General features: G+C 54.0%; 1 protein-coding gene across 7 annotated transcripts in view; it reads right to left on the minus strand.

Annotated features, from left to right (window-relative positions):
• FOXN1 (forkhead box N1) overlaps positions 1 to 12,418 on the minus strand; it is a 28,128-nt gene extending 15,710 nt beyond the window's left edge. For 2 of the 7 annotated variants that reach the window (XM_027034499.2, XM_027034497.2), the window contains exon 1: positions 12,179 to 12,417. Coding sequence is in view for 2 of the 7 variants with exons in the window: in XM_027034496.2 (XP_026890297.2) it covers positions 5,326 to 5,400 (75 nt within the window). In the remaining 5 variants the exon portion in view is untranslated. Of the gene's footprint in view, positions 1 to 5,325; positions 6,181 to 12,178 lie in introns of those variants that run through there. The other 5 variants (XM_027034500.2, XM_053212852.1, XM_027034496.2 and 2 more) reach the window with 5 other exon arrangements.
• Positions 12,419 to 21,905: the final 9,487 nt, after the last annotated feature.

The raw sequence follows: 21,905 nt of genomic DNA on the forward strand, positions 1-21,905 counted from the left end.
AGTGACAGAGGAGGCTACTAGCTGGGGTCCAGGTGGGGGCCTGGTGGGAGGCTCTCCCTCCCCTTCAAGAGTCTCTGCCGCCCCTTCTCCGTGTCCGGGCACCCTCTCACTCGGCAATGCTAAATGTGGCGTGACCAGGGAAGCGCCGAGCTTGCCGTAACTGGACACCACAGGGGAGCAGGCATGGGGCCCAAGGTGCCGGGCAGTCCATCTCTGGCTCCGCATGACCGCAGGCCTGGCCGCTGCTCGCCGGATAGCTCTGGGACAGCTGGGGCCTGCCTGCCACGCCTGGATCTGGCCCAGAGCCGCCTTCCCAAGCTGTTCTCCAGCACCTCCAGAGGCAAGGCCCCCGGGCTCTCCCTGCCTCTCCTGCCCCCTCCCCCCGCCCCCCCCCCCCCCCAGGTCTCAGGCTTGTAACTGGTGGTGGTCACCCCCTTCTCCAGAGGCAGAATTGTGCATGGTTACGACAGCAAGGGGGGTAGATTTGGTCTGTCTGGCCTGAGTTTGAGCCCCAGTTGTGTACCTGTGTAACTCTTTGCATCTTGCTCCTCTGATAAATGGAGCACGAGGACCTACCTCACAGGGTTGCTGTCATGAAGCTTAAGAGAGACGATGCGTGTAAGATGCCCGGCACATAGAACATGCTCAAGGACCTATGTCAGATGTGGCTGTGGCCTCTGACCCCAGACCCTAGCTTCCCGATGGTCTCAAATTTAGGCCTGGCAGGCTTGGGGACATGGGCTAATGAGCCCCAGTTGGCGGCTGCCCTTGCTCTTCTGAGACATGAACCTGAGGAGGCCTCTCGGAGCCGCAGCCCGGGCCGCGCCTCCTGCTGAGGGTCCGGCCTTCCCAGGAGGAGCCCTGCGGCCACAGCTGCCTCACCCCCATCCTTATACAAGCCTCTATGTCCCCGGACATTATCTGTAGCCCTGTCTGACTTCCTGCATCTCAGACGCCCTGACTGAATGCTTTAGTTTACAGCCGTGACTTTTATACCTCCCCACCCCACCCCTCACCCTCCACCTCCAGGCCCCCAGGGACAGGATTAAAACTAAGGCGCGAGTAGAGAGCTAGAGGCCCACCCCTCTATTTGCGCGGAGGATGCAGAAGCCCTCGAATGGTCCTCGGTGTGGGGCTTCCTCTGGGTTGGTTTTATAAGTGACGACTCCCGATTCAGTGGCACCCCCTTGGTTGTCTCAGCCCAAGCTCTGTTTTACGAATAAGGAAAGGAGGCCCAGAGAAGAGGTTAGGTGACTTGCCTAAGACCACACAGTCTCTACCAACTGCATTCAAAAGGGCCCTCCTGCCTCAGGGGCTGAGCAGTGGGGCTCTGATGGGTGTATATGGGACGCTCTTGTCCAGCACAGGGAAGAGCTCGTTGTGGGGAGAGGGATGAAGCTGCCTTGGTCCCTGACCCCTCCCTGGGGTAACCAGCATTGCCCCTGAAGTTGGACGATCTGGTTCAGAAGCTCTAGAGTCAGGATGGGGTTTGAGTCCAGTAACTGTGGGACTTTGGTTGAGCCAGTTGCTTAACCTCCTTCCTTGGGCCTCAGTTTCCTCATCTGTAAAAGAGGGCTAATAATACGTACCTCTCTGGAGGATTAGATGAAATATTGCTTGTAAATCGCTTAATGCATAGTACATGCTCAATAAAGAATAGCTATTATTAATAATTAGCAGTGGGACAGAGTTAATTTAAAGCATGAGCTGGGGGTGGGGTGGGGGAAGGAGAACAGAGGGAACTCCTCTTTCCTGCCTCCCACCTAGGTCTCCATGACTTCATCCTCCTGCATTGGCAGAGGCTAAACTTCCCTCCGCTTGATTCTCCGGCCTCAGAGATCATTCCAGCTCTTCCCCTGTGGTAGAGCTAGTGCCTATAGAAACTCCCAGGGAAGGTGGGAGGCAAGGGCGTTACTCTATTGCTTTGGATCCCTCAGGAGGCTTTGCTAATGGCTCCAGTGTCCTGAGGCTTGCAACTGCATTCAGAGGGAATTTTTTTTTTTAATGTTTATTCATTTTTTGAGAAAGAGAGATGTAAGTGGAGAGGGGCAGGGAAAGAGAGAGAGAGACAGAGACAGAATCCAAAGCATGCTCCAGGCTCAGAGCTGTCAGCACAGAGCCTGACACGGGGCTCGAACCCATGAACCATGAGATCATGACCTGAACTGAAGTCGGACGCTTAACTGACTGAGCCATCCAGGCGTCCCCAGAGGCGATTTTTCACTGAAGTCTAACCTCTGTCCTATCTGCTTCTGTTCCAAGAAGCATGATGGGATGTGTATTTGCAAATATCAGCAAACCAGTGTGGGAAGTCCAGTCTGCTCTCCTCCTTTCCCAGATCCCAGGAGCTCCCCTCCCATGACCCTCTCACTTAGGGTAGGCTTCCCCACCCCACAGCTTGCCCCCTTCCTGGACTGGAGCCAGGCCTGGACTCTCAATGGTGGACTGTGCCCTGAGGTCCCTTCGACTGTGTGGACGAGCATTCTCACAACTCTATATTTATAAAGCACTCTGCGGCTTACCAAGCACTTGTATCTGTATCTGTTATCTCATTTCATTCACCTGTTGCCCTAGAGGCTAACAGGCAGTTAGGTGTGCTGGCGACACCTACTATGGGTTTGCAAGGGTCATCTGTACCCACTTCTTTCCAACTCCTGGTTCAGTCCAATGAGCCCAAATTGGCCATCGTGTAAGTATTTACCCATGGAAACCAGCAAACGCTACAAATCAGAGCCTTCTCTCTTTTTTTTTGAGAGCTGGTTGGTGAACATTGATCAGTACACCCCCAGTAGGGGAGCAAGGTCATTAACCCCATTTTTCAGAGGAGAGAATTGAGGCTCAGAGAGGGGAAATGTCTTGCCCAGTGCCACATAGCTAAAAGCTGAAAATCACATCTGATTCTCAGGCCTCCAGAGCCCCAACCACACCCCCAAACACACACACACTCCTGAGGTGCAACCCTGGCAAAACATTAGCTGAAGACCATTTCAGTATCTGGGCATTCTGTCTACCCTCTGCTCTTTGAACTACCTCTCCTCTGTCCATCACCCTTGGAGAGTAGGAGGGCACGGGTGGGGATGGAAGAAGTAGACTTGATCTTCCCTGGAGTCAAAGGGAAGTCAGAGCAGAGTCCTTGCTCCCTAACTTGAGTAAGGAACATGATGGTAAGAAATTCCCCAGGAGGGGGGTGCCTGGATGGTTCGGTTGGTTAAGTGGTTAAGCGTCTGACTCTTGATCTTGATCTTGGTTCAGGTCATGATCTCAAGGTTTGTGAGCCTGGAGCCTGCTTCGGATTCTGTGTCTCCCTCTCTCCCTGCCCCTCCCCCCGCTTGCACTCTCTTTCTCTCTCTCTCTCTCTCAAAAATAAACACTAAAAAAAAAAGAATCCCAAGCAGGGTCCACACGATCAGCGCAGAGCTGGAGGCGGGGCTCGAACCCAAGAACCGTGAGATCATAACCTCAGCCAAAGTCAGACGTTCAACCAACTGAGCCACTCAGGCATCCCCTACTTGGGATTCTGTCTCTCTTCTCTGCCCCCTCCTCAGCTCTTGCACTCTCTCTCTCTCTCTCTCAAAATAGATAAACTTAAAAAAACAAAGTAAAAAAAAGAAATTCCCCAAAAGGCATGACAAGAGGACCCACAAGGCGCATCAATGAATCATTGCTCTGTGCCCTTCCCGCAAACAGCTGGGCCCTGTGCTCCCTCTACCAAGCATCTCCCCACCTCTGAGACCCTTTTCCTAGTGCCTTAGGACTCAGCAGAAGGGGCCATTTGGGGGTGGGGGCTGGGGGACACCCTGTTTGCTGGTCGTGTGACCTTGGGCAAGTGGCATCCTCTTTCGTACCTTTGTTCCCTTATAAGTACAGTGAAAGGCTGGGACCATTTGCATCTGAAGATGCAGAGGCGGGTCCTATGGAGGTGACTACGTCCGCAGGGCCGGCACCCCTGGCCTGCCTTCAGGAGGGACCTCCCTGAGGAGATCCTCAAGGGGATCAGGAATAGCTGGGTGACTTATTATACCCCAGAAGAGTGTCATCATCCTCATTTTATAGATGAGGAAACCGGCTCAAAGAGGTTAGCCTGACTTGCCTGAGTTCCCTCGGCTACCAGATTCTGCTCCCCAGCATTCAGACACAGGTCTCAAAGCCAGTGGGCTACACGGCCGAGCCTCGGGAGCACATTAGCCTCCTCGCTCACCCCTGGAAGCCAGAGCGGCTGGTGGGGCGGGGGAGGCGGGCAACGTGGGAGGTTTCCTGGGGAGGGTCTGTCCCTGTGTCCTCTGTGGGCAGCTGAGTCACAGAAGACACCGAGGGCCCTGACTGGGCTCTCTCCACACTCCCTCCCACCGGGCAGCCTCCTACCCGCCCTTCATGAGCCAGGTGGAGATGGCGCAGTTCCGCCTTAATGGTTTCTGTCACTGGCTGCGGCAGCATGTTTTATGAGGGGCGGGCCGTGCCCAGGGCGCCTGTGGCCCCACCCGGGGCTCCGCCTGCCCGGCTGCTGGGAGGGGCCCCTGGAGCAGCTCAGTAATTACCCAGTTGGGGCTGGCACTGGAGGGCCCGGGGCCTGCTCCTGAGGCTTGAGCACCCCAGGACAGCGGGAGTCTGAGAGTGCCAACAAGGAAGAAATTTCTAGATCCTCTCATCCCGTCAAAGTTGGGGGTTCTGAAGCCAAAATTCTGGCCCCTCTGGCTCTTCGCCCTGCCTCGGGTTCAGGAAAAGTGGCAGCTGCCCCTGCCTTCAGATCTGATTCAAGTGCTTGGAGAAGCAGCTACGGGCAGAGGGGGTGGTGGGGGGGTGGGGTGGGGTGGAGTGGGGCGACAAGAGCAAGCGTGTCCCCGCTGTGAGACTTTCTTCAAGTCTGAGCCGCTGTCACCCACAGCAGAGCCATTCCTACCCCCCAAAGCAGAGCTCACCCAAAGCCATCTCAGCCATCCCCCTGCTTCTGGAAGTAGGCTGGTCCTAGAGTATCACTCGGCAGGCCCATCCTGAGAAAGTACTTGAGCCTCCTTCCGTGTCTGGGGCTGACCTGGAAGTTCTTCCAGATATCTAACCTTAATCTCCCATGTCATCTTAGCCCTCCCGCTCTGTTCTTCCTGCCATCTACCGAGGGATCCTCCAGAGGCTGTTAAATGGCAATGGACTCATCCCCTCTCCACAGCTTTGCTGTGGATGCCTGACTCCGACAGTTTCCTGCTTTCCCACTCTCCTTGGCCCTGCACCCCTTCCTTCCCACCATCCCTGGCCACCTCCCCATCTCCCCAGCCCGTCCCCAGCCCCTGCCACCCAGCTCTGGCCCCAGAGGAGCTGAATCCAAGCACTCACAGTGGGCTCTGGGCCATGGCCACCATCACGGCTTCGGGGAGTCATTGAGCCCAGCGACAAGCCAGCAGCCTCCATCGAGGTATAAATACTCCCACATGCCTGGACCAGCCCCCTGCCTGAGGGCTGGGGCGGGGCTGCCTCCCCAGGCCTGGCAGGCAGGTCACATGCCCCATAAATGCCACAGGACCACAGGCCCTTCCCAGCAGCCCTGGGGAGACCAATTGGGGCTTGACCTTTCTGGATAGATGGACAATGGATGGGTGGATGGACAGGTGGATAGACAGAAGGGTAGACGGATGGTTAGAGTGGACAGATCAAAGGATGGACAGATTGATGGATGGACTAATGACTGGATGGAAAGCTGGATAGGTGGATAGATGGACAGACAGATGGATGAATAGACAGGGGACAGATTGAACTGCCTGTGGATGTTCATTTGGTAGATGGGAAATAAGGGATGCTTGGTTTTAAGGAAATAAGAAATACTACCCCTCACGCTCCCATCCAGTCCCTTCTAAGACACACTTCCCAGGACCCCTTTTCTCCTAGAAAAGACTGGCCACCTAGTCTGAGGGATTGGCTCTGCTTGGTCTCCCTTCTCCTTGGATGCCCCTTTCCGGAGACCTCTCACCTAAATACCCCAACCCCCAAAGATCTTTTGCTCTTACTCTTGGGGATCATTGACGGACCATTTTTTCCTTCCTCCTGCCTATTCCTGAGTCCAGGCTCTGAGGCTGTGAGCCCACCTCCAGATTTTGCTCCCAGAAGCAAGGTCAGCTTGCCCTCCAAGGCTAGCAGGAGAAGAGGGAAGCAAAATTCTCAATTCTAAAACCATGAGCCCCTTAGATGGGCAATCTAGGGAGAAGATGCCCCTCGCCTCTTACCTTCCCCAGAGGTTTTTAAAAGCATGATTGGGTCTGATGGTGAGAACAGGCTCGACAAGGGACTTGTGGGTAGACAAAGTGACCCAGAACCATTGGCGGCTTGACTAGAGAGTTGGGCTCCTGGAAGGGGGGGACTTCTTGTCTGCTTAATCCCCCCTGGGGCACAGTGTGAAGAGAGCAGTGGTCTGAGGCCTTAGACACTGATTCCCAGAGAAGCAAGCTCCTTCCAATCCTCAGTCTGCCCAGCCGTGAAAGGGACCGAAGAGTGGGGGTGAGGTGTGGAGTGATGGGAGGAACAGGAGGATTTTTCACAGATTATGAAATATGGCCTTGTTTTCCCTTACAACAAGCTTCCTCCAGCCATGCCATCTGTAGGGAGGTAGAGGAATGGGCTGAGGGGTGGGACCACATTGCTTGCCTCTGAGCACCCATTAGCGCTACAGTCCTGTGTCCGGAAGTCCCACCCCCATCAGGAAGTCCCTGAGCTGAACCTGTGGTTCTCCCCCTGTGGGCTGCTTTGATAACTGGCTGCAGAGTTGATTGGCTGTGGTATGATTGGCCGCTGAGGATTTGAGCTGTGAGACCAATAGGGGTGACTGGAGCCCTGTTTTACCTCATCCCCTAGTCTGGCATTTATCATCTCATAAGCCCCATCATCCTTCTGATCAAGGACCCCAGAAGTGTCCTTTTCCCAGCTCTGCCATCAGCATCGGCTAGTGGGGAAGTGAATCTCATTTCCTCCTTTATTAAATGGGCTCATCTTTGCCCTACGTACCTCACCTGACTATCCTGGGGACAGAGTGAGAACCAGGCAATAAAAATGCCTGAAGGAAGACGAACTGACACTATCTTTTCTGGTGCTCCTGTGTCCTCCCCTCAGATTCTGGGCCCATGGGATTTCAGGAAAGGGAGGAGGGCTGAGATCTTTTCCCCTTCAACCATGTGCCCTTCCCAGGGTGTTTGTTCCCTATGGGGGTGGTCAAGAGCTCTCACACCCACATGGGGCTCTCTTCTGTCAGTGCAGAGCCTGCTTTGGATCCTCTGTCTCCCTCTTTCTCTGCCCCTCCCTGCTCACGTGCTCTCTCTTTCTCTCTCAAAAAAGAAAGAAACTTAAAAAAAAGTATAGGAGCGCCTGAATGGCTCAGTCAGTTAAATGTCCGACTTCGGCTCACGTCATGATCTCACGGTTCTTGGATTCAAGCCCTGCATCAGGCTCTCTATCAGTGGGGAGCCTGCTTTGGATCCTCTGTCTCTCCCTCTCTCTTTGCCCTTCCCTTGTTGCTCTCTCTCTCTCTCTCTCTCTCTGTCTCAAAAAATAAATAAACTTAAAAAAAAAAAAGGAGTGCTCACATCCAGTGGGTGGCCCCCTCTTTGCCTGCCCACCCTAGTGGGGGCTCAGGTTCCTGCCATCCCTTGGGCCAGGGGCCTCTTGTGCTTTGTACATATTTCCGGAAGCCCTGCTCATTATTACCAGTCTATCATTAGGGGTATTAATTCTGCCACCACTACTAATAATACAGATCTAGTACCAGACAAATACATACTGTGCAACCCCTCCCCCCAAGCCATCCTGAGCACGTGCGAGCACATACAAGGCAGACAGTAAGCTTAGTGCTTGAATTTACTGAACTGGAGTGAAAAGAGCACTGAAGGGCCCTCCCTTCCCCCTCCCCCCAAGTCCCTCTCTATTTGACAGATAAGGAAACTGAAGGGATTGTGGAAGAGATCGTTCTCTGCTCTGTAGGTACCTGGGCACCGACCCTTCCTCCAGGAACCTGGGCTGGGTGAAGCTGGCTGAGTGTCTACTTATTCCCTTGCTCATCTGAGGAGAAGGATGTGGAGAAGGGGCATGTTCTGGGGGGGTATTCCCCCAAGCCCATATAGCTCCTGGGCTCCAGCCCCCACCTTTCTCCCCTCAGCACCTCCAGATCCCCCTGGGCTTGGCTTGGCATGGTCATCCCAAAGAACTTTCTCTCCAAAACCCTTCCTGCCTCAGAGATTGGGCATACTTATGGGAAGGCCCAGAGAGGCCGAGCCTCCTCTCCAAAACCACATGCTCTGTGGGGCTCAGTGGGGGCTCCAGGAACCCCTCCCAGAAGGAGCTGGGGATGTCTCTGACAGTGGACATTTCTGCTCTGTCTCTGCTTAGATCACTCTGGTTCTGCTAAGTGGAGTCTGATAATTGGGTTTTCTGAGCATGGTGGGGTGTGTGTGTGTGTGTGTGTGTGTCCTTGAGCACATCCTATGCCTTGGCTGGTATAGTCTGGGACATGGCTATGGAATTTACAAGTGTAGGTGGAATCTCCAACTGTCTCCGGGCGATCCAGTTCTAGGGACACACCCCATTCTAGGGGTGTGTGTTTGTGTGTGTGTGTGTGTGTGTGTGTGTGTGCGCGCGCGCACGCCTGTGATGGTGCCCAAGCCGGCTGTAGTTTGTCAGAAGCAATAGTTTCAGGCTAGAGGAGCAGGGCTTGAAGCTGACTGATTATGCATCTTCCCCTGAGCATGGGGTGGAGGTTCAGGCCAGACCTCCCAGTGGGTTCTCTTGTTGCATCTCGAGGGGTGCCCACCCCCTGGAGCTGCCAGAGTAACCGTGAGAGCAAGGGTTCCCTTTTTTCTGTGACTCACAGCTGGCTCTCAAGTCAAGTTCCTTGAGCGATCACGATTCAGCTAATTCTCTCCCCGGCCCCATTCATCTGAGCTGACTAAGCAAGAGCCACAGGCAGGGTAGAGACCTGGGGACGCTCACGACAGCAGTCATTCTTAACCCCGCAGGCCTTCTTGCCTCAGCCTCTGTCCATTTCCCTGCTTTGGGCCTGGTCGTGCCTAATTGGATCGGTTACACCTGCAGCCCCCAAGAAAGGTTGCCACTGCCTCCCTTTGGGGCCCTCCGGGCATGTCTCTCCATCTTCCCCTTCCACCTGCCACCCACCTGCAGTGTGGAGAGGTCCACCTGGACATCAGACCTCAATTTGTCTTGCTGCATTTGGTCTCATTTTTTACTGTTTGGTCAACACCCGGCCTTTAAGGCCTGGATAGGATCAGGAAGTAGAGAGGGCTTCTCCAGGGATGACCCCCTCCAGTCCACTTTGTTCTAGTGGCATTGCTCTGGGCTTTTCCTCAACACTGGGAGAATGTGAAGGACACAGAAGGACGTAGTGAGGATGATGATGAGGGGGTGCTGGGCTCCGAGCGGGACCTCTGGTGTATGGAGAGATCCATTCTGGGGAAGTGGTGGTGGAAGATGGGTTTGGGGATGAGGTTGGAGGCGGGCACAGAGGTGGAGGAAGGGGCAATAAATTGGAAAGACCAAAATTATTCAGGGACGTTTGATACTTTGAAATGCACTCTCCCAGAGGTCATCTTGTCATTTCCCTGCTCCTGGGCATGTTGCCAGCCCAACCACACCCATCCCAGATCAATGGTTGTCTCTCCACTCAGGAAACCACCTCCTGTGGTCACACAGTCCAGCCAAACTCAAGTTATGATACTGAAACATGTCATGATGTCTAATGCCAATCTCTCCTGTGGCAGAAGCCGATTTCGGCTTGTTGGACTCGCTCCCTGCAGGCCGAGCAGGGATGGCGGGCTGTGACTGGGAAGGAAAAAGGGGAGGGCATACCTTTGGGACCCCTGTCCCTTGCATCCCTCTGTTATGGGGGAATCAGGGGAGGCGTGCAGAAGTGGCTCCCAGCAGCCCCACCTCATGAGAATACGGAGCTGGAAAGACCATTAGAGAGGCAGTGGACAGGGGGCCTTCCTTCCGTCCCTTCCTGTACACAAGGTCTCAGGAAATTTCAGCGTGACTTAGGAACAGTCTCTGGCTATCCGCGTGAGCCCTGTGCTGACATATTCTGCTGATACATGAAGACTCCGGCTGGGAGGAGGAAGTTAGACATCAGGAAGGATTTCCTGGCTGGGAAGGACCGACAGAGCCCAGGGGAAGAGGTGTCGCTTTCTTAGAGGGCAGATGGGACTCTCCTTGGGGGCTAAAGAAAAAGGCTCTCCCTGAGACCAGGGTGGGGGTGGGAGCTGGCACACCACAACTTCCCAGAAGGCATGCGTCTCCCGTGGGCTTTACCCTTGTCTTTAACTTTCCCAGGCCGCCTCCCTCTGTCACAAGGAATGGCAAAGGCTGTCGGTAGGGGGCCAATGTGGGCTCGGTGTGAGAGTGAGACAAAGATGGGGGCAGGGAGGGGTCCTGCCCTCCTTCCCAAGAGCAGAATTGAGAGGATTCTGGGGCTCCCCGAGCCCCTGGGAAATAAAGTCCTCTGAGAACTCCCTGGCATTCCCGGGAGAACAGGTTCCTGGCCCTGGGAGGTGAGTGAGGCGCCGGGCCTGGGGGGGCAGCATGCCTCAGCAGGCCCTGGAGCCGGGAGCTCAGCTCCGCACAGGCAGCGGCATGGGGCGGGGCCGGGCGGGGAGCTGGGAGGATGAGCGCCTCTCCCCATGGCACCGTGGCCCCTGACGATCCCGAGCTTCCCCAGTCCCAGCCTGACTGTGGCCCTGCCTGGCCCTCCACGTGAGAGAGGTCCCGGGACAGGAGGTGCTGCCCATCCCCCCCCTCACACCATCAGTTGGGGACGCCCCCCTACCGCCTGTGTCCTGGGGGTCAGAGAATGACCAACGTGGCATAAGGGCCTGAGCCAGGCCCTGCGGGGGGCGGGAGCGGGATGGGCTGGAGTGCGATGCCATCCCTCCACCACACCCTCCAGTTCAGCCCAGAGGAGCTGGTTTTCATCAGTGGGGGAAGGCCACCGTCAAGCAGAGCTGGACTCCGTGGCAGTGGAGACGTCATGACTTCGAGGGAGCTGACCAAACGTCCTCCCTCAGGATTAACAAAGTGAGGAGGGCACCCCTGCGGGCAGGGGGGATGCGTGGTATAGAGGCAGGGAGAGGGATGAAGCGACTTCCCTGGGGTGTGCCCTCTTCCCCTGGGTCCTTTCCCACTGGCCAGCTGTGCCTGGCCACGGGACGCACACAAACATACCCCCTCACACACACTTCTGGGTATAGAGAGAAGAGGCAAACACTTGTTAGAGTCCATGCTTTATCTAACTTGCTTCATCGAACAACACTTCGGGAGGACCTGGGGGACTCCCTGGGGAATGCCAGAAGCTTACCTGATGCGGGGAGGGGGTGGGGAGAAGCCCTGGGAGCCAGAGAGGGCTTCCTGCGGTCCAGCCGTTTCCCTAAGGGCCTTTGCCTCCCGGACTCCCAATTCTGGGTTTCAGGGGTCCTAGAGCTGCCTGCCTCTCCCGGGTCTGCTCCCTGGGCCCCCCGATTTCAGAAGTCTTGATGGAGAGAGGTATTCCTAGACCTCCAGGGGATTCTGCCTTGAGCTCAGCATCAGCAACCGGCCACAGCACCTGTTTGCCACCTGTCTGCTTCTCCACCAGGTGCACCACCCCCTTCCTGCACCCCAGGCCTCCCCGGAGCCCCCAGGCATCTAGACCCCAGCCCAGGCCGCCCAGAGATGTTGAGCGATTTCTTGATCAACACACCCCCTTGGCACCACCCAGCTCCCAGAGCTGGGGTCCCCCCTCTCCCCTAGAAAGCCACTAACGTCGGGAATCTGCCTCCCTGTCTTTCAGCTCTTGTTTTCCAGTTCTAGCATTGCCAAGTCCTCATTTTCTCCCAGCGCGGGGTGGCAAAGCAAAGCCTCTCCAAGCACAGAGCCACACACAAAATCCAACAAAACACCAGAATGAAAAGCCCTCCTACAGCAAGAAGGGTTGGAGTTGGACGGCCTGGGACAGGGACGAGAGGGAGGACCACGAGGGGGTCCTCCTTGGCCTCCAGGCACTCACCCTGCTTCCTGAGTCTCCCTTGAGCTGCAGTGAGAAGATGGGGAGCACCCAGGGGCTCCCAGTCTCTCCCAGGGCCCGTTAAAAAGGCAACCCCCCACCCCATGCTCTGGCCCGGCCCTGCTGGCCTCCACGGCTGACTTGGGACAGGTCTCCTCTTACCTGCTCAGTGAAGCAGGTCGGCGTGGGGGCCCGGGTCTGGGGGGCCAGGAGCTCCGTCCGCCTGTCAGTCCGTCAGCTTGGCCGTCCTGGGTCTGTGCTGACATCAGGTGAGGGGAGGCAGCTGCTGGGTGAGCCAATAATTATGATATCAGCTTCCCCTTGCCCCGAGGGGCTGCTGCCAAAACGGGGAGAAGAGCAAGGTGACTAAGAAGCTAGTTTGCTCCTTGGCTCTTGTTTGACAGGTACCGGCTCCTGTGCCCGCCCCAGCCACACCCCGGCTCCCCCCAACCCCTCCCTTCTCCTGGGCCAGCCCTGGCCCCCAATCTCTGCCAGCGGGCACGGCCTGTGGCCCGCGGAGGAGGGGGTTGTCCCGTGGCCCCCACCTGCACCCCAGAAGGGGGATGTCAGCCCTCACGGGTGGGGCACAGGCCTGTCGGGACACGCACACGTGGGCCACCACATGTATGTTCACGGCGCCTGCAAAGGGATTCCAGGGAGCCGCTCTGCGTGGCGGCCCAGGGTTCTCTGCGGCCTAATGTGGACGGGCAGGGGTTGTGACCCCTCAAGGGCCAGGTTACAAGCACAGAGGTGCAGAGAACTGTCTGTCCATGGGGTCCATCCGTCTGTCTGTCTCTCCGGTCCCTCTGATACCTTCAGGGTGTGTCCTTGTGTGGGTGGGTGTGTGTGGGTGTGTGCACCCACATGCCTCTGTGTCTGTGACTCCCTCCATGTGTCCGTGGGCACGTGAGTCTTTCCATGTGTCTGTACATTCGTCACCTGGGGCAGTGTGCCCCTGCAGCTACGTCTTCCCCCACGTCTGTGTGCAGGTCTGTCACCCTATATCCTATGTCCCTGTCCGCGTGTAGGTCATCTGGGTCTGTGCACAGGTCTGTGCTCTGGGTCAGAGGTCTGGCTCTGTGTATCTGTGTGTCGGTGCAGGTGGAGACGGGCGTCCCTTGGTTAGAGTGGAGTGCCTTGTGAGCCCTGGGAATTGGTCCCCCCCCCCCCCCCCCCCCCCCCCCGGCTCCCACCTGGACCCAGGCCCTGCAGCCTATCTCCGGCTCCCTGACAGTCCTCCCTGCTTCTGCCTGGGATCCTGCCCCACCCCCTTCTCGCTGCTTCCCTTTTCATCTTTGCCCCACCCCTGTCTCCCGTTCCTGGCCATCCTTTCCCTCCACCCTCTTCCCACTCGTCCTGGCTTCTAAACCCGGTTGTATCTCTTCCTGGAGCTGAAGGCTCCAGGGACCTAGCGGTGGGTCTGCTCCCCAGCGGGGCCTGGGGTCTGGCTTCTGGCCTAAGAGTACGGAGGGGGCAGCTCCTCACCACTTACTCTTATTCCAAGAAGGGAGGTAATGTTAACCTGGGCTGGAGGATGGTGGTGGTCATTGGGCACCGGTGCGGAGCACACGTAAACATTTCCTGACTTTCTGGTCTAGGTAGGGAATAATCATTTCAGAAAAGAGAGTACAGAGGCAGATGATAACGAACCCATCTGTGAGTGACGGTTAGCTGTGTCCTCTTCCATACCGACCACTCGGGCCTCAGTTTCCTCATCTGTTAAATTATTTACCCATAGAGTTGTTGTGAGGACTCCGGGTTATGTTTAAAGTCCCTAGCACAATCTCCGGTGTATAGTAGGTGTTCAATAAACGCGTGCCCCCCTTCTCTTCACCAGGCCCAGTGGTGCTGGGTGGGAAATTGCTGGTTTGCCCGCTTGGCTATAGGAATTGTATTCTGGGGCTAGAACAGGGGCCCTGACTCAAGCCACCTTTCTCTGGGGCTCATGTTGGCAATCAAAGCCCCGTTCCCTTAACCTGATCATCAGTGAAGTTTCGTAGTGAAGAGCAGCTGTCAAGACCTTCTAGTGTGTTTGTTAATTACTCCTATCTGATGTATGCTGGGCTGTTACTTTTAATGCTTTTTTAAATTTTTATTTTTTAAAGTTTGTTTATTTTGAGAGAGACAGAGACAGTGCAAGTGGGGGAGGGGCAGAGAGAGAGAGCAAGAGAGAGACAGAATCCCAAGGAGGCTTCATGCTGCCAGCACAGAGCCCAACATGGGGCTCAAATTCACGAACCCGTGAGATCGTGACCTGAGCCAAAATCAAGAGCCGGACACTTCATTGACTGAGTCACCCAGAGGTCCCTTAATGCTTTTTAAAAATTTATTATTTATTATTTTTTAATTTAAATGTTTATTTATTTTGAGAGAGAGAGAGAGAGCACGCATGCACGTGAGAACAGGGAGGGGCAGATGGAGGGGGAGAGAGAATCCCAAGCAGGCTCCAGCCGTCAGCACAGAGCCCGATGTGGGGCTTGAACTCACGAACTGTGAGATCATGACCTGAGCCAAAATCAAGAGTCAGATGCTTAACTGAACTGAGCCACCCAGGTGCCCCAAATTGTTAGTTTTTGACTCATGGATGTTTCCATAGTCTGGATGTTTCCAGACTATCCGTCTGGGCACAGGGAACCATGAAAGTTGTAAATTAGAGGCTGCTATGAATCAACATTATTCTGAAGGTCCTAACGAGTGCAGTAAGATAAGAAAAAGAAATAAGGGACATAAATATGAGAAGGAAAGAGGCAAAACCTTCAAAAATTACAAATGATGTGATTGTTTACTTAGGAAATCTAAGAGAATCAGCTGAAAAGCTCTTAGAACTAATGAGAGAATTTAGTAAGATACCAGAATATATGTTAAGTATAGAAAAACGAAAACTATTTCTATGCAACTAAAACAGCCAAGTGGAAAATAAAAGGAGACACAAGATCCCATTCACAATAGTAACAATAGCATACAGTACCCAGGAACAAATACAGTACCAGCAATAAGAAACAAAATTTAACCTGTAATGAGAAGATAAATCTGTCAATTAATACCAAACCCAAATGACAAAGCTGTTAGAGTTAGCAGGCAAGGACGTTAAAAAGAGTTATTATATCTGAATTCCATAGTTGCAGAAAGTTAGAGACATGGAAAATGGGGGGAAAAATCTAAATTAAACTTATAGAGATGATAATTACAATGCATCAGATGGAAGATTTACTGAATGGCGTCAACATTCATTGCAGGAGAAAATATTAGTAAATTGAAGACTTAACAATAGAAATAACCCAAAATGAAACACAGAGAACATAAGAAGTACACAAAATCACTTTGAAGAGGGGCGCCTGGGTGACTCAGTTGGTTCAGCGTCTGACTCTTGGTTTTGGCTCAGATCATGATCCCAGGGTCATGGGATTGAGTCCCACACTGGGCTCTGCACTGAGCATGGATCCTGCTTAAGATTCTCTCTCTCTCTCTCTCTCTCTCTCTCTCTCTCTCTCTCTCTCTCTCTCCCTCTCTCTCTCTCTCTCCCCCTCCCCTTTCCCCATTCGCATGCACATGCTCTCTCTCTCTCTAAAATAAAATAAAGTATAAAAAAATCTCTTTGAAGAAAATAGAACTTTATTGACAGACATAAAATAAAGCCTGAATAAATATAAAGGCAATCATGTTCCTGAATAGAAAGTTCAATATAATATTATAATGATGTCAGTTCTGCCCTAATCTATAAACTACATGTAATTCAAGTCAAGTCTAATTTTTCACCCTTTGAACCTGATGAGTTGATTCTAAACTTTGGGAAAGAGTTAATACATGAGAATAGCTTAGAGCTTTTGGAAAAGAAGACTAGTTGGGAGAACTTGCCTCCCGGATTTCAAAATGTTTGATAAGGCTTCTGTAATTAAAACAGTGTGATTTAGGGGCACCTGGATGGCTCAATCAGTTGAGCAACTGACTCTTGATTTTGGCTCTGGTCGCGATCTTGCAGTTCAGGGGATCAAGCCCTGAATCCAGCTCCAGGCTGACAGTATGGAGCCTACTTAGGATTCTCTCTCTCCCTCTCTCTCTGCCCCTCCCCAGCTCGCATGTGCTTTCTCTCAAAACAAACAAACAAACAAACAAAAAAAACAGTGTGATTTTGGTGCAAATTAACAAATAAATAAAAAACCCTATTTATTTGTTTGTTTGTTTATTTATATATATTTTAGAGAGAGTGAGAGAGAGAGAGAGTATGGGCCAGGGAAAGGGGCAGAGGGAAAGAGAGAGAGAGAGAGAGAAAGAGAGAGGAGAATCTTAAGCAGGTTCCACACTCAGCAAGGAGCCTGACTCAGGGCTCCATCCCACGGCCCTAGGATCATGACCTGAGCCAAAATCAGGAGTCAGATGCTCAACTGACTGAGCCATCCAGGCACCCCAACAAATAAATTAATGGAAGATAATAGAATTCAGAATAAATAGGTATTTGTGAGAATTCGGTATATAATAGCAAGTGTTTTAAGCAGCAGGAAAGCGTGAAAAAATTTCAATAAATGGACTTGGGATAATGGACTTTCTATTTGAAAGAAGTAAAATTAAATCCTACTTCACACTATTCATTAAAAAAAAAAATTCAGGCAGAGGGGTGCCTGGGTGGTCCATTCGGTTAAGGTCAGCTTAGGTCATGATCTCACAGTTCATGAGTTTGTGCCCCACATCAGGCTCTGTGTTGATGGTGAGGAACCTGCTTGAGATTCTGTCTCTCCTTCTCTCTGCCCCTCCCGTGCTTGTGCTTGCTTTCTCTCTCTCTCAAAATAAATAAATAAACTTAAAAAAATAAACAGTTAAAAAAAAAAAGGCAGATGAAAGACCTGACATAAAATGAAAGCCATAACCATAAATTTCAAAAATATAGAAAACATTTGAATAATTATGGAATAGAGAAGGCATTTTTAAGCACAACATCAAATCCAGAAGCCATAAAGGAATATGTTGATAAACTTGACAAGGTAAAAAGTGTAAATTTTATTAGAACAAAATATACCATAAACAAAGATAAAAGACAAAACAAAAAACAAAAAACAAAAAACCAGCCTGGAAGAAAGTGTTGCCACATATATAACAGACAAAGGATTAATATCCGTAATATATAAAGAGCTCCTCTAAACAGATAAAATGATCATAGAAAAATAGGCCAAGGACATGAGTAAGCAATTCAGAGATAAAATACAAATGGCCAATAAACAAATGAAAAGATTTTTAACTTCATTCGAAATCAAGGAAATGCAAATTAATTCAGGGGCCAAGGGTCCCAGAGGGGCTCTGATGGGATGCCGGAGACACTGTGGTTTTCACCTTCTTGCACAATGGGACTCTGCTTTTGATGGTGAGATGAATTTCTTTTTCTTCGGAGACAGGATCCACCTCTGCCCCAGGAATGGGTGCGGGCTCCCTCTTTCCTTTGGGAAGTATTACTTCCTCATTGCAGGCAGCCTGGGAGTTGCAGCTTTTTGGACTGAAAGGGGATTTGTGAGGTCTCTCTTCTCACATTCTCCACCTCCGGACAGGACCACCGTCTCCTTCTCTCGTCACACTGGCTCCTCAGAGTTCTCTCCTAGACTCAGAAAGTCTGTCTTGCTGTCTAACCTCAACTCTAGCTGCCGGGCTGTTAGCTCTGCTCCCCTTGGAAGGGACTTGTGTCTGGAGGTTTGGTGCCACACACATCAGCACCCTCATTTAGGGGCCTGTGGATGTAGCTGAGCTGGGCTGTGGCCTGGTGGGACCGTAGCTGGGTGTTCAAACAGATGGGGACCAGGGGAAACTCTTATTCTCTCTGGAGACTGGACGTCAGAATCAGTTCACGGCCTGCCGCTGAGCTCTGCCCAGGGCTGTGCTGCTTTGAGCCTGTAGCAGCCCTAACTGGGGATGGAAATCCCTGGTGCCAATGTCTGCCATGCTCCAGTCTCGGGCACGACTCTGGTGACCCCAGGGAGAAGGAAGAACATGTTTCCACCCTTGGAGGCCCCAGTGTGATGGAGGAGGGGCCCCCTCCCTGCACCCCACATCGGGACTAGCCATCTTCTGTCCGCTTCTGCTCACGTGAGCTGGACTTGTCTTCCCAACATGGGTTCCCAGGACTGAGCCTGCCACTCCCCAGGGCTTCCAAGTCTCGCTCCATTGGCATGGAAGACATTGATGAACATCTGCAGAGGAACTGAGGCTCTGAGGCCCTAGGACCCCATGTCAAAGAAGGGTTGGAGAGATCTGAGGTTAATCCGGATGGGCTTCCTGGGGGAGAGTGGGCAGCTCCTTGGCTGTGGGTGGCAGAGGAGCACCGGCCAGAGTTGTGGAGGGCGTGTGGCGGGGGCACCAGGTTGGGAGGTCTGAGCCTGTTCTGGTTGGCTGACCCTCTGGGAAATTCAGGGAGTTTCCAAGCCGAGAGCTTGGTGGGGGGGGTTCGGGAGGGAGGGACACGGCTAGAGTCCTGCTGGGTGAGCAGGACAGGCTTCTTCTGGCTAGTCTTAATCCCTCCTGCTTTAGGAGGCAAGGTTGTGAGCTGTGAGCGAGCGGGGGTGGGGAGTAATGCCAGGGTGTGTGTGTGTGTGTGTGTGTGTGTGTGTGCGCACTGGCGTCAGTGTCTCTGGAAGTACAGGTGTCCCTGTGTGTGAGCGTGCAAGCGTGCAAGTATTTACACTTCTGTGCTCATGCTCTGAGTGTGCATTAAGTCCGTGGAGCTACACTGTGATGCTGGGCGTGTCCAATGCAGGACGTATGTCCTGATGTGCATGAACACCTGCGTACTGGTGAGAACACTCAGGTCTGACACTGTGCATCCTGATCTTTCCAATCAGTCTGCTCTATCCTCTTCCCCTGACTCTGTCCCCCACCTCCCCCCGCTCCCCTCCCTGAAGTCGAGGGCTCACTTTTGACTGGCTGCCCCTAGTAAAACCTCATGGCTCTGCGATCATGACTAATGGGGCCCAGACTGGGGCGGAGGCTACATGCGGCACTCTCTTCAGGCTGGTACCCACCAGGACCTCGCCCCTCCCAGTCCTCCCCCACCCTTCACCCTGCACCCCCTGGCTCTACCACCCTCCATCCTATGCAGCTCACCCCTCCTTTTCAGGAAGTAGCCTCCCATCTGAGACTTTGGGGAGACAGAGAAGTCACGGCCTGAGCGCCCAAGGGGTCTAACCTGGATTTGAGGACCCTAACCCCCAGAGCTGCTTTTGACCTAAGGGCCAAGCCAAGATGAACCCAGAGAGGGGGGTCAACAACCCTGCTTCCACCTTCTCCATCTCCCTGACTAGTGCCCCCTTTCCACCCCGCCAGGTTTCTCTTTGGAAACTTGGCTCTGAAGGTCTTTCCTGGGCTCTCTGGCTGCCAGTTGTCCCTGAGATTGGGGCTGGCCAGCAGGAGGAGGGGTGAGGCAAACAGGACACTCACAGGGCCCTAGGGGACAGGGGAAGCAGTAGGAGATGGCTCAGAAATCTGGGCCTATGTGCTGAGCTTAAAGGTGACACCGGTTCAGGGTCGCCTGGGTGGCTCAGGTCATGATCTCACAGTCTGTGAGTTCAAGCCCCGCGTCGGGCTCTGTGCTGACAGCTCAGAGCCTGGAGTCTGCTTCGGATTCTGTGTCTCCCTCTCTCTCTGCCCCTCCCCTGCTCATGCTCTGTCTCTCTGTCTCTCTCTCAAAAATAAATAAAAACATTAAAAAAATTTTTTTTAAAAAAGGTGACACCAGTTCAGGGTCACACAGCAAGCACTCCACACCCAGCAGTCTAGAAAGGGGCTTTGAGGGCAGCGGGTCCAACTTCCTTCTGGGAGCAAGAAGCCCCCCTTCGGATGCATTCATTCACCCAACAGTCACTGGGCCAGGCCCTGTCCTGGGAACTGGGGACACAGCTGCAGGAGGCAGACTGTCCCTAGGTTGTGTCTGGCCTCACTCATCTTCTCTAGCAACAGGGAGTTCACTACCACAGAAGTTCTTGAGTCCCAGCACTGTGCAGATTCAGCTTCGGGGAGACACCCAGAGCTCCACCTCCTTACCTTTCTGGAAGCGGTGGGAGAAAGGGTGCGGGTGCCCAGGCAGAGAGGGGGCAGACCCTCGTCCCTGCGGTGCCCCATCCACCTGCCACAGCCCTAGTGTGTGCAGGAGGAGACGAGCTGCCAGGCTGCCTGTGCAAACCGGACCTGGGCCGACAGGCCCTTCCTTCAAAGGCTGGCCCAGTCCGTGCCACTTTATTGCCCAGCTAATGACGGTGATTAGGCTGACAGGTGCTCCCTGCCTCCCATCCGCCCTCCCGCCTGCTGAGAAGGGTGGTTTCTGAGCACCTGGGGGACGCCTGCCCCGAGCTCTGCCAGAACACCCACCGCCACCGACGCCTCAACTGTCAGCCTAGCCTTTGCCCACCTCATCCCCAGAGAACTCAGGTCCTCCCCTGCTGGGACTGCTGTGTGCCCTCTGTCCCCATCTGGCCCTCTCTGAGTAGGACTGAGGGGGATCTGGGTAGGTATGAAGGGAAGCTGAGAACAGTGGGTGGGGGCATGTGCCCCTGAGAAGCACACCCACCTCTTCCCCAGCTAAGGTTGGATGGTGGGTACCCAACTAGGATCCAGAAGAAAGGATAGCAGGCGGGTCTTCCTTGCAGATGAGGCTGGGGCTGCTCCTTAAGAACCTATTGCATTGTGGGTAAGCCCCTGGAAAAATCCCACCATTCTGGAGCGATTGGCCCACTCCCAGTCGAGGGATGCTGTTGCCTTGGGCCTTGGGAGTCCTGGTGTGGGTCTGGGAGAGAGCCGTGATTTATGACTGTGCTTCACGAGTGAGGAATGCCAGCCTGGGGGGCTGGGGGTGGGGGGAGGAGCACTTGCCTGACACTCCTCACTCTGCTGGGTGTCTGGCGTGTCCTGTCAGGATCTCTTGTCCCCTGGGGACAGCCATGTTCTCCCACACGCGGCAGCCCCCTCCCATCTGCACCTCGAACCTCCAGCTCCGGGAGGACTGAGTGACGGCCCAGCAGAGGGGGAATCCACAATTGCATCCTTTCTGGTTTCCCGTCTTCACAAACCAGCCCCCTCTGTCAGTGGGCATGACAGTGATGGTAAATGGCTCTTTTTTCTCCCACTGCTGCAGGAGGCAACTGGATGAGACTTTTGGAAACTTCCATCCAGATGAACCCAAGGCTTACGTGCCACTGTCCACAGTGAGAGACTTGGGACTGAAACAAAGATGAGCTTCCGGCCCCAGGAAGGGCCTAGAACGGATGGTGGGCGTGGCATCGCCCTTCCCCCCACTTCCCCCCACCTTGCCAGATGAAGGAAGACTCTGGAGTTCATGGCGGGGGGCCGGGAGCAGAGGAGCGTCGGAGGTGAGGCAGGGAGGCAGAATGATCCAGAGTGTTGCCTGGTCCTGCACTCCGAAGGCCATGCCAGTTTCGAACCTGTTCCTGTGAGTCTCACTTTCGTCCTTCTTGCTGCAGGCTGCCTTTCTGGGTGAGGGTCCCTCTTTCTGGACACCTAGCATGGGTCAGTCTGCCTTCCCTGGTCTGGTGGGACTGGTTTTTCAAGCTGGAGGAAGGGTCGGTGAGGAATTGGCAGAGGCAGACAGTTTTATGTAAATGCCCAGGGAGTGCTCTGGGAACGGGGAGGCCGGTTTCCCCAAAGACACGCAGGGACTGGCCGCTCCCAATTAGCCGGGGCTGGTGATGTCAGTGCTGCTTTCCTGGGTGGCTGCGCCCACTCCAATCGGCCTTGGCAGGGGTTCCTGGCCATTACCTTCTTCCTCGAGTGGGAGGGGTGCCGAGGGGGCCACCATACAGGACGGGGGCCAAGTCCCCTCCCACCGCACGTACTCCTCAACCTGAGGCTTGAACCATGCTGTGGACCAGCCCTGGAAAGTGTCATGAAGAACCAGCCCGGA

Source organism: Acinonyx jubatus, chromosome E1 (genome assembly GCF_027475565.1).
Source record: "Acinonyx jubatus isolate Ajub_Pintada_27869175 chromosome E1, VMU_Ajub_asm_v1.0, whole genome shotgun sequence".
NCBI classification, from domain to species: Eukaryota; Metazoa; Chordata; class Mammalia; order Carnivora; family Felidae; genus Acinonyx; species Acinonyx jubatus.